Source organism: Nicotiana tabacum, chromosome 14, assembly GCF_000715075.1.
Source record: "Nicotiana tabacum cultivar K326 chromosome 14, ASM71507v2, whole genome shotgun sequence".
In the NCBI taxonomy this organism is placed as follows: domain Eukaryota; kingdom Viridiplantae; phylum Streptophyta; class Magnoliopsida; order Solanales; family Solanaceae; genus Nicotiana; species Nicotiana tabacum.
This window is the reverse complement of record NC_134093.1, coordinates 38617995-38634912: the sequence shown is the minus strand read 5'-3', so window position 1 is coordinate 38634912 and position 16918 is coordinate 38617995. Positions and strand designations below refer to the sequence as shown.

Here is a 16918-nt window from a genome sequence, read left to right as displayed (position 1 = left end):
ACCTAGAGAAAGCGTATGACAAGGTTCCTAGAGAAATTCTCTGGAGATGCCTAGAGGCAAAAGGTGTGTCGGTTCCGTACATTATGGCGATTAAGGACATGTATGATGGGGCTAAGACTCGGGTTAGGATAGTAGGAGGAGTTACACCAAGGTTCTGCGCTCAGTCCGTTCTTATTCGCTCTGGTGATGGACGCGCTAACACACCATATTCAAGGGGATGTGCCATGGTACATGCTATTCGCCGATGACATAGTTCTGATTGATAAGTCGCGAGTCAGTGTTAACGAGAGGCTAGAGGTTTGGAGACAGGCTCTTGAGTCTAAGGGTTTCAAGCTAAGCAGGACGAAGACGGAATACCTGGAGTGTAAGTTCAGCGCTGAGCTAGGGGAAGTGGGCGTGGATGTGAGGCTTGATTCGCAGGTCATCCCGAGAAGAGGCAGCTTTAAGTACCTTGGTTCGGTTATCCAGGGAGGGGAGATCGACGAGGATGTCACACACCGTATTGGGGTAGGATAGATGAAGTAGAGGTTAGCATCCGGAGTCCTGTGTGACAAGAGAGTGCCACCGATACTCAAAGGTAAGTTTTATAAAGCGGTGGTTAGACCGGCTATGATGTATGGGGCTGAGTGTTGGCCCGTTAAGAACTCACATATCCAGAAGATGAAAGTAGCAGAAATGAGGATGTTGTGGTGGATGTGCGGGCACACTATGATAGATAAGATTAGGAATGATGATATTCGGGAGAAGGTGCATGTGGCTCCCATTGATGACAAAAGGTGGGAAGCGAGGCTTAGATAGTTCAAACATGTTCAGAGGAGAAGCCTAGATGCTCCGGTACGGAGGTGTGAGCAGCTGGTTGTGGAGGGAACGAGAAGAGGTAGAGGGCGGCCTAAGAAGTATTGGGGAGAGGTGATCAGGCAGGATATGGCGAGACTCCAGATTTTCGAGGACATGACACTAGATAGGAAGATGTGGAAGTCGAGTATTAGGGTTGTAGGTTAGGAGGTAGTTGAGTCGTGCTTTACTTCATACCATTGTGGGACTAGCCATGTATGGTTTTTGTCTAAGATAGCTAGTGGCAATGTTGTGGCTTACTATTTCACTTTTCAGTGCATGTCCTATTTACTAGCTATCGCTTTTTCTTTGCATCTTTCTTCTAGATTTCATGATGTTCCTATTGTTCTTATGATTATTGTGGTGATACTAATATTTACTAATATTGTCTCCCTTTGCTTTGCATCCTTCTTCTGGATTTCATGGTGTTTCTATTTATCTTATGATTGTTGTTGTGATACTAATATTGTCTCCTTTTTGTCCTTTTGTCTTCTTTTTTTTGAGCCGAGGGTCTTTCGAAAACAGCCTCTCTACTCCTTCGGGGTAGGGGTAAGGTCTGCGTACACACTACCCTCCCCAGACCCCATTAGTGAGATTTTACTGGGTTGTTGTTGTTGTTATTATTGAACGTTATATCATTGCTCCTGATTTCTAGAATATTTATTACATATTATTGCCACTGTCTGACCGGATCCACGCGACATTTACTATTTTTCTTTATATAATACGCTACCGATCACTTAATGCTCTTAGTTTTCTTGTCTATTATCATTGCAAGCTTAATTCTCTCCACGCAGTGCTTCAATTTAAATGTTAATTTGAGGTTAAATGTGTTTCTGAATCATCTAAACTCTTAAACTCTTGCTTCAACTAACAATTCTTTTCCAAAGCTTCTTTTCGTAGTTTATATAGTTGTCTTTAATATAAAATGTAGACATAGTTTAGCATTTTCAGATCAAACTTTTTTTTTGATGTTGATAATGGTACATGCTTGTGCTCACAGAAGACTTATATGAGAGAGGCTTCGTTATATCTCTAAACTTCCCGCCTTTCTTGGCTATGACTTCAATACTATTAGATAAAAATTATATTATGGCGTTTGAATTTTAATTTTAACATGTGCAGTGACGGAACAGAGGAATAAAAGGAAGCTTGATTTAGTATCTTACACCAAAAATGTTGATTAACGTGTTATACTTCTTTGATCATGTGTACTTTTGATTCTTAATGTCAAGGGGGAATTTTGCGGTGATGTTTTTGTCTTTCAAAATGAAGTTTGGTTTTAGATTGTACGGCACTTTGATTTGTTTTTATATTAATGAAAGAAAATGTTCGATTAGTATATACACCAAAAAGAATCGTACTGCAAATATAAGATGACTAAGTTCTTAAATGCATAGAAAGTCTGCTATATGCATAGATAGGCAATGCATTATAATGATTTGTTATACATGATTATGGTGTAAGAGTAAGTATGTTATTCAAAAGGGTATGTTATCATAGAAAATGCCTATAAGAATCTTATAGTATGAGATACCTATATGTATTGTTATCTTTTTGACGAAACTTCTTATGAAATAACTCAAAGTGATTTTAACTATTACCAACTCATATGGTACTTGTCATGGCAATGATGACATTATGGTTCGGTACTTCCGCCAACATTTGCCTGTAAACAAGCTTTTAACGGGAGAATTGGCAAAAAGTTTTTTAGTTTTTCAGTGGAGAAACTCTTTGTATTTGTTGATTCTGCAGTGGTACCTCTATTGGTTTTCTAATCTTTCTATTGTGCCTTTCTTTTAAAATATTTTACATTGAGTAAGAGTTCCTTTATACGTTTCACCTTATAAAAAGAACTGAAGAAGTATCTTTTATACAAATCAAAATCTGTAACATCAAAGTGCTAGATGTTTCAAAACTTATTTTATGTATTCCTTAAATACATTATACTTTCAGGAATATATGTCTGATGCACAAGACAACTATGATCTTGGCTGAAGAGAGTATGTAAGTGGAGGTTCCCAAGATTTAGGCTGCCTGAGGTCCCATTTTCTGGTGAGTTGCACTGCTACTGGAAATCCTTATTGATTTCTTTATGTTTTTGTTCTGTAGCATATTTTAGTGAAGTTAACTCTGTGGAAAAGAGTAAAAGCTTCCCTATAGCGAGGGCAGGAACGAGAATTGTGCCTCATATGTTTAAATGGTGATAAGCATGCAGAAATTGTGGGAATTGCTATATTGGATTGTGCCTCTGTTTGAATAGTGAATGCATCAGTTTTTTTCTCTTTTTTCTCTTTCGATAAAGCGACTTGCATTCCAGATTTGGACATGAGTTGAGCACATCTTTTAGAGTGATGGGCTATCACCTTAGTTAAGGCTCCTCAATACATTGATGGCTAAGCTATTGTTCTGCTGGGCATGTTCATGATATTTACACATTTAAGTTCTGATTATTTCCTACGATGTCTCCTTACATATTAAACGGGCTGTTTCTTTTTCTCAGTACTATTTGCCATTGTTCTTGATGATACATGAATTTGCTTAATTTCATAATACTGAAGTTGTTTCGGAAGGTAATAGAGTACACGAGTTGTTAGAAGTTTAGTTTATGACTGTTCATGTTGGGTCCGTGCTTTTGCACATGCTACAAATTAAAAATAAAATTTTGTACATCTACAATAACATATAAACTAAAAAAAAATTATACAACTAATTATATAGTATAAAACTTATTTATAACTTATCTACAACTTTCATACATCATTTTACCCAGTTAAATACAACGACAACATCATACAACTTAAATACAATTTTCATACAAATATGTCTTTTGTATATATTTTGTATATTCTTTGTATATATTTTGTATGTGGTGTGTTTATCTTCCTCTCTAAAATTCCAATCAAAACTCTCTCTCTTAATACAATTTTGATACATATCAACAACTTTATATAAAAAAAAAGTATTTATAACTTAAATACAAATTTCATACAATGATTCATACATTATACAACTCTTTTTTAACTTTCATATAACATTCAAATAAAAAATATATTTAACTACAACAGAATACAACTTAAATATAATTTACATACAATTATAATACAACTTTAATACAATTTAGTATGTATATTGAATATCATATGTTCTTCGTATTTTAATTTGAAATCCAGCTAAAATAAACTCTAATCTACACCAAACTGTCACGACCCAAAGATCACTAGTCGCGATGGCACCTAACTCGACCCGCTAGGTAGCCAACTAACAGACAATACAATCCAAATTAAATTTGTAGGAAAATAATGAAGAATTATCAGAACTTTTACAAATTAATCCAAGAACTAGTAGTACAAATCATGAGTTTCTAAGACTTAGAATTTATGAAGCTGATACAAATAATTACACGATCTGTTTGAAAGCTACATAACAAATTAACAAAAATCTAAAACCACCAAGGACAAGTGGCAGCCATATCCGGAATGCACGAATATCTTCAGAGTCAGCTCCCGACATTACCAGCAGCTCCGCTCCAAAAGTCTGAACGCAAGGTGCAGAAGTGTAGTATAAGTACAACCGACCCCATGTACCCAGTAAGTATTTTGTCTAACCTCGTCGAAGTAGTGACGAGGCTTTTTAGTTAAAAGATGCTCACTGATAAAATTTGCAATGTAACTAACAATAGAACTATACTACAGTATAACAGAATAGAGCACACGAACGAATGTACAAAGCAATAACAAAGTACTAGAAGAGATCACAATCCAAAAGTTTCCAATATCTCGACCAATCTTTTCCTTAGAACGAAACCCAATGAACCACAATAATCACCTCAAAACTTTCGTAGTGTGAGAGAAACACTCAAGACATCAAATTCAATGGCACGGCAGCACCCTTCGTGCATTCATCTCATTCTCACCAAATATGCGTAAAACAGTACCAACTGAAGGGCAGAAATACGGATAATAGAAATGACAAAGTAGGAAATACGCAAGTAGTAATAATGAACGAGAATGTACATAAGGATGTCAGTATCAGACTGGGCGGAAAGCATAAAGGTAATGACGACAATTAGGAAAAAGGAATGTAACTTCAACTAACTAGCATGGTGGAGGCATAGAGATAGATATAACAATAAGAAAGGGGACACGTGATCTTTATAAGTTAACAAGTAGAGACATAAATGACTAACATGGAAGAAGACATGTACCTAAGTGCAACAAAACAAATATGACGTTGATGCAATTATAACAGCAGGAAGTAGGCATGATATTTACAAGTTAAGCAACTAGAAGGCATGGGTAATACAACAACAATTGAGATAGAGAATAAAGACAGAACAGTGACGACAAGTCACATAAGAACCATAAGTAAGACAGTAACAATTCAAGGTAAAGACATGAAGATATCTGCAAGAAGAGGATATCACAACATAATGCATGTCCCTCATCCACACTTGCACAGAAACACCCTTCGTGCCATGAACTCACAATAACATAGAAGCATGATAATATAAATGCAATGGCACAACATCACCCTTCGTACTTTTACTCACATAATATGGCACGGCTGTAACAACCACTTTGGGAGGGTGCTACTTATGAAATAAATCTAATTTACTACTTACAACATTAAGAAGACATTAATTAAAAAAAATATTCAGAATAATTTAGTAGCGGAAATAGCCCATGCGATGAGGTCCAAAGTTCAATTATTTTTTTTTTGAAAATAGTCCTCATAATTTTATTTTATTTTTAAAAATGAAATACAATGTCAAAATATTAACATAAGGTGATATAACCCTTCTTGAATAATCAACATCACTGCAAGTTTGTATTGTATATAAATTCCAAACTATCGAGTATAAAAAGGAAAACTAGTTTTCTCTTTTGTACATATATATAAGAAAAAGTGTAAATTCAACATATTACAAAACTTGAGTTATTAACACACCTTAAAACAGAAAAATAAGTTACCAAATTAAAGTTACAAGATTTTGGTCTTAATATCCAAGCCTCCAAATAACATACATAAGTGTGACATATATATCATGTACAAGTCCTAAAACTATACAAAACCATAGTACATATGAAAATGTGATCTCCATAAGTGGTCCCAAAAAGACTACTTCATAAGGCCGTCTTCAAATTTCATCGTGTACATTACCTACGATAGAAAATAACTATCGCTAAGCATAAAGCTTAGTCGCGTATAAACTTTGGGCTTGGAGCCATTAACTTCTCCAATTCCCATTTTCAGTCATAGGTAGCTCAAATGAAACATAATTTAAAACAAGTGAACAAATATATCAAAAGTATCAAATATCAACCCTTGAAGTGTTTCCAAATATCAATAACAATATTCAAGATTCAAGAGTTGAGAAAGCGTATACTATCAATCCAAGAAAGCTTGTCAAATATCCATTTCTCTCCCAATATGTACGTCATGCCATCACACTAAGCAAAATCAGATATCAATATGGACCGAAACCCCAAATCAAGTAGGGTCAAAACCCAATAGTCAAGAGAATCAAGAACCATATTAAAAATGGCTTCCTAGTTCATACTTAACACGGACAAGTTCCATAATTTAAGACGAACTACAAATCTAAAGTCAAGATGGCAAAAGATCCAAATCAAGAGGCATGCCAATATGAGTGAAAAAGTCACTGCCACAAGAATGACAAAGTCCTAACAAGAATGCAAAATGATCAAACAATTCGTACGAGTGGGCGATTTTAGCAAATATCTTGCAATACTTGATATAACACGCATACAATGCTATTAATTGAAGACAAGAAAAATAAAATATCAGGTTATTTCAAAATATTCCAGCAAGTAAAAAGATTACTAAGTTTATACACAGACCTTGGTGTTTTACCACAAAATAGTTCAACCACAACTTGAGGACGTTCGAATCGTCTACGCCATAGACAAACCAAATTCGTCCACTTCCTCAAACACTTTCCCTTAGCTTTTACAAGGATATATATACCTTAAATACATAATAAAATATCTATATAAGTTCAGTCATTTAACATGTCAAACTAAACATGATATTGGAGAAAATTACCCAAAATGTTTGAAACAGAAATTCTGGACAGTATCACTGTCTTGTGTTGTGACTCAGATTTGAAGATCAAAAAGGACAAATTAGAGTGTGTGGTCTTCTTTACAATTGTAGATATGTGTCTTAGCTAAGGCTGGTAAGTGGGCCGGTCCAGGCCCGGGACCGCGGGCGAAATAGCTAAATGGGCCAGGACCGTTTGGTCCGGTTTTAGCGGGCCTGGTCCGGTCTCGTGGGCCGGTCCTATGATTTGGGCCCGTCAGGCCCGGGACCGTTTGGCCCGCCAGGGCCCGAACCGGCCCGGTCCCTTAGCGGGCCAAACGGTCCCAACGGCTATTTTTTTAAAAAAAATAAATAAATACCATTGGGCTGTCAAAAATAGTCGTTGGGCTGTCAAAAATAGCCGTTGGCTATTTATAAAATAGCCATTTAACCCCCCCAACTTTGTTTTAATCTCAAACTTTTTATAATTACACTTTTTCCCTATTTTTAACTATAAATACCCCATCATTATTTCATTTTTTTTTACAAAATCATCAATCTATCACAATCTCTCTCTAATTTACTTCTATAATTGCTACTATTGCTTACTTTATTGTTACAATTTGTGAAACAATTGTGAAGTTGGTGAATTGAAGTCTTCAACGATAATCAATTTCCAACAAGTTGTTCGTCAATTCGGTAAACTCGTTCCAACTCTTAAGTTTTAATATTATAATTTTGTTTGTATTATTTACTTTGCTTGATTAAAATTAAGATGGCTTATTCCTTAAAAAATATATTTAGTAAAAATAAGGGAAAATCGAAGAGTGGTGAATCTAGTGGCCAATCTGTTCCTCCTCCACTTCCCCCGGCTCCCCGATCCAAACCTGTTACCCATCCTACAACTCCTATTCTTGATAGCGATAATAGTTTATTACAATTTACCGAGAGTCAAGTTTGCCATAATATTGCACCCGGTGAAAAATTAAACCATGAATATATGAATGCTCTTTATGGTAATCCAACTATTGATTAAAATGATGATGAAGAAATAGATTTTGATGAAACGCAACCGGATGACGATACACCCACTAGTCTTGCTCCTGAAGTTAACCCAACTAATAATAATCCATATGATCCTCCGTCTGACCCTCTTATTAGTACCCCTACTTTTTCTAGACAACCTTCTAAACGGGCAGAAACATCTCTTGTTTGGCAATTTTTTACTCAACTAAGAGAAAAAATAGGGCTATGTGTAAAACTTGTGGCAAAGAGTTAGTTTTTCAATATATTGGAAGTCGAGGGGGACTGGAAGTTTGACTAGACACATATTGCTACACCCTCAAGATAAAGCTAGATATTTTCGTATGAAAGTTTTGGTTGAGGGGACAAGTGCACCTACTTAGGCTGACCTTAGTACCGGGTCAAATCAATTTCAACCGAAATCAATACTGTTACCGGTGGTATTTTATATTATGATCCAAAAGAAGATCGGGAAGAATTGGCAAAAATGGTTACTGTTATGTGCTTACCCTATAGTTTTCCTTCTAACCCCCACTTTGTGCATTATATTAGAAAAGTTTATAATCCTACTTATAAAGGTTTTCCTCGCACAACCGTAAAGAGTGATATTTATAAATATAAACATGAATATGAACAATATTTGCGCTATTTATTTACTCATATAAATTGTCGTCTTGCTATTACAACTGATATTGGTAGAAGTGATAATGACTGTGATTACCTTACTGTTACCAGTCATTGGATTGATGAGCATTGGATAATGCAAAAGCGCATTATTGCTTATAGAATAATTAATTCACGTCACACAGGGCAGTTTATTTCTAGCACGATTGCGAATATTTGTAGATATTTTTGCATTAGTGATAAAATAATATCAGTTTCAATGGATAATGCTACTAGTAACACAAATGCTGTAGCCTTGCTTACCACTACACTAAGTCCTGTATTTAGTAACATTTTTCATGTTAGATGTATTTGTCATATTTACCATTTAATTGTGGGTGATGGTATGCGAATTTTAAATGTTGAAATTGAAAAGGTTAAAATGACTCTTAATTGGCTTTTTTTATTCAAACCGTAGAAGTAGACTTAGAGAATATTTTAAAAGATGCGATGAATTTGGCCCAAGAGAAAGAAAGGTTCCTAAACCTTGTCCAACTAGATGAAATTACATGTATGAAAGTTTAGTTGTTGCATATGAATATAGAAACCCCATAAACTTAACGTTTAATGCTCATGTAAGTGATGATGATGAGCACCTTACAAATGCGGATTGGGCTAATGTTAAAATGCTTGTAGATTTTTTAGAAAAATTCTATATTGCTACAAATGAATTTTCTGGGCAGTATTATCCTACTATTTCTAACTGTTTAGTTTATATTGCAGAACTTGCAAATTTGTTTGATCATTTTTCAGAGGGTGGGGAAATTTATCAACTTGCTATTGATTCCATGAGAAAAAGTTTAAAAAATATTTTTTCCCTATTCCCCCTATTTATGGTATTGCTGCATTGTTAAATCCTACTATGAAATTAGAAGGTCCTCAATTTTGGTATGAAACTGTTTATAATGGTTTAGCACTTGAAGATGAGGAGTTGTCTAAACTTCCGAACGCAATAGCCTCAATTAAAATAAATGTTCAAACTATTTATAATGCTTATCAAGTTGCATTAGATCATGCTAGACCAAATGTTCCAACTCCTTCTTCTTCTAGTTCTCAATCATCTAAAAGAACTGCGGGAGTAAGAGCACTTAGTGCTTGGGCAGGGTTCAGAGGTTCTCAAGGTTCTAGTACTAGTGATTTTTCACAACTTAATGAGCTTGAAGTTTATTTGTCACAGGGAATTGAGGAAGTGAATCCCGACGGCTCCTTAAATATTTTGGAATGGTGGAAGGACAAAGAAAAACACTTTCCGATTCTTTCAAGGATGGCTCGAGATATTTTAACTATTCAAGCTTCAACAGTGGCATCAGAGAGCGCTTTCAGTCAAGCAAGACTTCAACTCGGTGATTATAGAGCGTCTATGAGGGAGAGCTTGGAAAAATCAGTACTTTTTAGAGATTGGATCCGTTCGGAAAGAAGAAATTTTGGACTTGCTGAATCACAACCAGAGGTAGACGAAGCTTACAAAGAAATGCTAGCTGAACTTGCGGAGGATGATGCTTCGCCTGGAAGCGGTAATGACCAAGCTTCATTTCCGCCACCACCAACGGAAATTCCTCCGTACCTTGAAGGATTTATGAAATTTGTAAGAGATACCATGTAAATTAATATGTAACTTGTATTTTGGCACATCTTGATTAGTTTCTTTTTCTTCTCAATGGTGGTATTAGCACCTTGTTGTGCTCATTCAATAGGGGGGAGGAAGACTAAGAAAGATATTTCCATAATTTTTAATGCTATAATAAAAATATAACGCATTGATTTGAATATTTCTTTACAATATTTTTGTCTTTTTATATATCTTAAGCTATACATATAGTATAATATAGTATAGTATAGTATATATATATAAGCTTATTTATATATATACTATACTATACTATATATACATCTTAAGATATACTAAGTATACTAGATATATATATATATATATAGTATAGTATAGTAGATATACATGTATATATAGTATATCTTAAGATGTATACTATCGAATATGGCTTATATACTATGTATATATAGTATAGTATAGTATAGTATAGTATATATATACTATATATATATATATATATATATAAGCTTATATTTATACTATACTATAGTCTATACTATATATACATCTCATAAGATATATAAGCTATATTCGATATACATATATATATATATATAATATCGATATACATATATATATAAGCTTATATATATACTATACTATACTATATATACATCTTAAGATATACTATATATACATAGTATACTAGATATATATATAGTATAGTATAGTAGATATACATGTATATATAGTATATCTTAAGATATATATATAGTATATAAATCGAATATAGCTTATATATAGTAAGATGTATATATATTATAGTATAGTATAGTATATATATAAGCTTTTATATATATGTATATCGATATATATATATATATATATATCGAATATATCGAATATAGCTTATATATCTTAAGTTGTATATATAGTATATACTATACTATACTATAATATATATACATCTTACTATATATATTATATATATCTTAAGATGTATACTATCGAATATGACTTATATACTATGTATATATAGTATAGTGTGTGTGTGTGTGTGTGTGTGTGTGTGTGTGTATATATATATATATATATATATATATATATATATATATATATATATATATATATATATATATATATATATATATAGTATAGTGTGTGTATATATATATATATATATCTTAAGATGTATATATAGTATATAAATCGAATATAGCTTATATATCTTAAGATGTATATATAGTATAGTATAGTATATATATAAGCTTATATATATATATGTATATCGAATATACTATGTATATATAGTATAGTGTGTGTATATATATATATATATATATATATATATATATATATATATATCTTAAGATGTATATATATACTATAATATACTATATATATACTATAATATATATACATAGTTTATAAGTCATATTCGATAGTATACATCTTAAGATATACTATATATACATCTTACTATATATATATATATATAGCTTATATATCTTAAGATGTATATATATCTTAAGATCTACTATACTATACTATATATATATCTAGTATATCTAGTATACTATGTATATATAGTATATCTTAAGATGTACTATATATAGTATATTTTAAGATGTATATATAGTATATAAATCGAATATAGCTTATATATCTTTATTACTATTTTTTTTCTCTAACTTCTATAAAAAAAAATTAAAAATAGAAAGTTTCTGTTGGGCTCGTTTAGGCCCGTTTGGGCCCGTTTAGGCCCACTTAGTCCCGGAACCGGCCCATTTAACCCAGGACCGTTAGTTCGTGGTCCCGATCCCGAGCCGGTTCTAGCAATAAGCCCGCAAAGCCCGGGACCGTTTAGGACCGGACCGCATAGGATCGGCCTACTTAGGACTGGGCCCGCGAAGCCCACTTAGGACCGGGCTCGACCCACTTACCACCCTTAATCTTAGCGTTTCAGAACATCTTGAATCACCCCATATCAATTTTGTACAAAAATTTATGCTAAACTTACTAACAATAGTACAGGGAGGGTTTGTAAAACAGAAAATCTGGGCAGCACATGCCTTGTACTTCATCACCTATTTTCGGGTAAAATAAAAGACAAACCAGGTTTTGGTTTCTTCATAAGACTTATAGATCTATGAAATAGCTTTCCAGAAAGTCTTAGATCACTTAAAACGGAGTTCTATACAAAACGAAATTAAGAAAACACTAATAGTTGTCTAGTGTAAATACGGGTTTAGTAACTTAGCACAAAAGAGATGAGCAACTTGAGCTTCACTAAGAACGAATTTTGCTGGTTGGTTTAGTGAAAATTTATGGTGGTTTTCATGAAGTTTTCAGGTGATAAGAAGGAGAGAGGGTAGGGGTTTTTTTTTTTCTTGAAAGAATGAAAATAGGGAGTTTATGGAAGACTAAGTGAATCAAAGTTATTTTTAAGAATTTTGAATAGATATGAAATAAAAATGGCTGCCCAACTACTAAATATCCTTAGATAAATACAAAAGGGTGGTAGTCCAAAAACATAATTATAATGTATTTAAAAATAATTCATCAAAATAATATTAAGTGTTACACATAACAACACCATTGAACTTCTTTGTCAATATTAACACAACCTAGAGTAAGGAATTTTCATGTATTGTAAATTTCTCATTTAGGAAGTGCGAAGTAAAAATATCTCCTCATTATAAAGATGCTCAGTCGAAAATACAAATATTAGTAAAAATTTGGGGTGTTACAACTCTCTCCCCCTTAAATAAATTTCATCCCAAAATTTACCTGGTACTAGTCCCTAAACAAATGTGGATATTGAACTCGCATATCCTCTTCTCGCTCCCAGGTAGCTTCTTCGCCAGAATGATTTTTCCAAAGAACTTTTACTAAGGGGATGCTCTTGTTTCTAAGCTCCTTTAACTCACGCGCTAAGATTTGGATTGGTTCTTCTCCATATGTCAAATCAGGATTGACCTCAATAGATTCAATAGGAAGAACATGAGATGGATCTGAGCGGTATCTTCTAAGCATAGAAACATGGAAGACGTTATGGATCTTGTCTAACTCTGGTGGAAGAGCTAGTTTATAAGCAACTGGGCCAACTCTCTCAAGCACTTCATAAGGTCCAATAAATCGTGGACTAAGTTTACAGTTTTGGCCAAATGTCATAATCTTCTTCCATGGAGAAACCTTTAAAAATACCTTATCACCTGCTTTATCCTCAATTTCACGCCTCTTAAGATCAGCATAAGATTTTTGTCTGTCTGAGGCAATTTTTAAGCAATCCTTGATGATTTTTACCTTATCTTCTGTTTGTTGAACAATCTCAAGACCCACCAATTTTCTTTCACTAACCTCGTTCCAAAAAATAGGCGTTCTGCATTTTCTCCCATACAAAGCTTCATAAGGCGCCTATACTTGATTGGTAGCTATTATTGTAAGTAAATTCTATCAGGGCTAAGTGTTTGTCCCAACTACCCTCAAACTCAATAATGCAGGCTCGAAGCATATCCTTCAAGATTTGTATTACCCTCTCAGATTGGCCGTATGTTTGTGGATGGAAAGTGGTACTAAAATTCAACCTAGAACCCAAAGCTTCTTGCAAGCTAGAGCAAAATCTGGATGTAAACCTTGGATCTCTATCAGACACAATAGAAACAGGGATTCCATGCAGCCTCACAATCTCATTAATGTATAATTCCGCCAAACGTTCCAGTGAGTAGTCCATTCTGATTGCCAAGAAATGAGCACTCTTAGTTAGTCTATCTACAATGACCCAAATTGCATCATGATTCCTTTGAGTGCGTGGAAGTCCAGAAACAAAGTCCATCGTTATCCTTTCCCATTTCCACTCAGGTATTGACAAGGGTTGCAGTAGACCAGTTGGGACTTGATGTTCAGCTTTTATTTGTGGACATACCAAGCATTTAGAAATGAACTCTGCAATGTCTTTCTTCATACCTCTCCACCATCAGTGCTCCTTGATGGCCTGGTACATTTTAGTACCTCCAGGATGCATTGCATAAGGCAAACTATGTGCTTCAATCAAGATCTGCTTCCTCAATTCATCATCATTAGGAACACACAACTTATTTAAATAAAATAATGTATCATCTTTCTTCAATGTAAAATATGATTCTCTTCCATTTTGGACTTTTTCAACTCGTTTCACAAGCTTCTCATCTAACTTCAGCGCGTCTTGGACCTGCTCAAGTAAGACTGGCTTGACTTGCAAATTAGCAATGATAGAACCATTAGAATTAAATGAAAGACAAGCATTCATGACTCTTAATTCAAGAAGCAAGGGCAAAGGACTTAGAGTTAAACTTGCATGGGAATTGCGACTAAATGCATCTGCAACCACATTAGCTTTATCAGGATGATAATCAATCGTGCAATCATAATCTTTAATCAGTTCAAGCCATCTACGTTGTCTCAAGTTTAACTCTTTTTGTGTACCCAAGTACTTCAAACTCTTATAATCAGTAAATATGTGACACTTCTCCCCGTACAAGTAATGTCTCCAAAATTTTAAGGTAAAAACAATGGCAGCAAGTTCAAGATCGTGAGTGGGATAATTCAACTCATGCGATTTCAACTTTCGAGAGGCATAAGTAATTACTTTCCCTTCTTGCATCAAAACACAACCCAAGCCACGGTGAGATGCATCACTGTATACCACATAATCTTTCCCTTCAGCTGGCAAAGAAAGTATTGGAGCTTGTGTCAACAAGGATTTGAGCTCTTCAAAGCTCTCTTGACACTTGTCATCCCACACAAATTTGGAGTCTTTCCCCAAAAGTTTGGTCAAAGGAGAAGCTATAATAGAGAAGCCCTTCACGAACCTCCTATAGTATCCTGCTAAACCCAAGAAACTTCTAATCTCAGTTGGAGTTTTAGGAGGTTTCCAATCAACAATAGCTTGAATCTTACTAGGATCAACCTTCACACCTTCAGCTGATACAATATGCCCCAAAAACGCCACTTCACTCAGCCAAAATTTACATTTAGAAAGCTTCGCATAGAGTAGCCTTTCTTTCAGAATTTGCATGACAATCCGGAGATGCTTATCATGATCTTCTCTATTCTTCGAATAGACTAAAATGTCATCAATAAAGACCACCACAAATTGATCAAGGTAAGGCTTGAATACACAGTTCATTAGATCCATAAACGCAGCAGGAGCATTTGTCAAACCAAATGGCATTACCAAAAATTCTTAATGGCCATATCTGGTTCTAAAAGCAGTTTTACGAACATCTTGCTCCCTCACGCGCAACTGATAATATCCAGACCCAAGTCAATTTTTGAGAATAAGCTGACACCCTTTAGTTGGTCAAACAAGTCATCGATTCTAGGCAGTGGGTATTTGTTCTTGATTGTTACATTGTTCAGCTGTCGGTAATCAATGCAAAGCCTAAGAGTGTCATCTTTCTTTTTCACAAATAAAACAGGATCTCCCCAAGGCGAAATACTGGGACGGATAAAACCTTTCTCAAGAAGTTATTGTAAATTGAGCCTTCAGCTCTTTTAATTCAGTTGGAGCCATTCTATAAGGAGCGATGGAAATAGGAGTAGTTCCAGGGACAAGCTCTATAGAAAATTCAATCTCGCTTTCTGAAGGCAACCCAAGAAGATCATCAGGAAATACAGAAAGAAAGTCACACACAGTTGGTATGTCCTTAAGACTTGGACTCCCCAATCGTGTATCGACTATATGAGCAAGATAGGCATCACAGCCTTGATAAATCATCTTCCTTGCCAAGACCGCAAAAATAATATTAGCTGTCAGTGATATTTCTCCTTGAACTATTATGTATGAGTATGCATGAGTTCTAAAAGTTACTTGCTTCAACCTACAATCAACCAATGCATGGTGCCTATGGAGCCAATCCATACCAACAATAACATCATAGTCTTGGAAGGGCATTTCAAGCAAGTCTGTAGGGAAGACCAAATTTTGAATCATGAATGGACAATCCCGGTAAATCCTTTTAACAACAGCCTGATGACCTAATGGACTCGTGACCAGCACATCAAAGTCAAGTCTCACAGATTTAACAGTATCAGGAAATTCAAGTGATGAGCAAACATAAGAGTGCGAAGATCCAGGATCAAATAATGTAACAACAGATATGCCAAATAAGTGAAATTTACCAACAACCACGTCCGGGCCATCTTGGTCATTCTTCTGTCTCATAGCATAGACTCGTACAGTAGATCTCGAACCACTAGCCTATTAGCTCTACATGAACCCGCCGTTTGCATATTTTTAGGTGTTGCACCGCTATTAGCTTGAGAATGAGTAGTGATAGGCTTTTGAACTGAGCCCTCTCTATGTGTATAAGAAAGAGGATTAGGATTAGGACAATCCTTCACTTTATGATCCATAATTCCACAATTAAAACAAGCACTAGAAGCTCTTCTGCAGGCACCATAGTGATTCTTTCCGCACTGTGCGCACAAGTAGGTGTATAAGTTTTGCCTTGAACATAACTTGGAGTACTAGAAGTAGAGAAATTTGGCTTATTCTGCTTATGATATGATGACTTCTGTGCACTTTCAGTCTTGGAATAGTCAAACTTTCCCTTCTTGGATGGACCGCCATAATCTGAATTACCCTTCCTAAACTTATTTTCTCTCCTACTAGCTTCTTCCTTGTCAATTCTTTCCCAAGAGCAGCTGAAATTAGCTTGAAAAAATCCTCAAGTTGCAAGATTGCCATAGATTTTCGAATGTAACCATTCAACCCTTCTTCAAATCTTCTGCACTTGTCTCTTTCACCATCAATTATACCTC

The 16918-nt window shown here is 34.7% G+C and overlaps 1 protein-coding gene across 1 annotated transcript; it reads right to left on the bottom strand.

The window, feature by feature from the left end:
- Nucleotides 1–15614: 15614 nt before the first annotated feature.
- On the bottom strand, nucleotides 15615–16319 carry LOC142168897 (uncharacterized). Its single transcript, XM_075230069.1, has one exon. The coding sequence runs from the start codon at nucleotides 16317–16319 to the stop codon at nucleotides 15615–15617; it is 705 nt and encodes a 234-aa protein (XP_075086170.1).
- Between the last annotated feature and the right edge of the window lie 599 nt (nucleotides 16320–16918).

Bases quoted from the DNA above. Each gene is read 5' to 3' on its own strand.
- LOC142168897 (XM_075230069.1), bottom strand. From the start codon at position 16,319: ATGAGACAGAAGAATGACCAAGATGGCCCGGACGTGGTTGTTGGTAAA.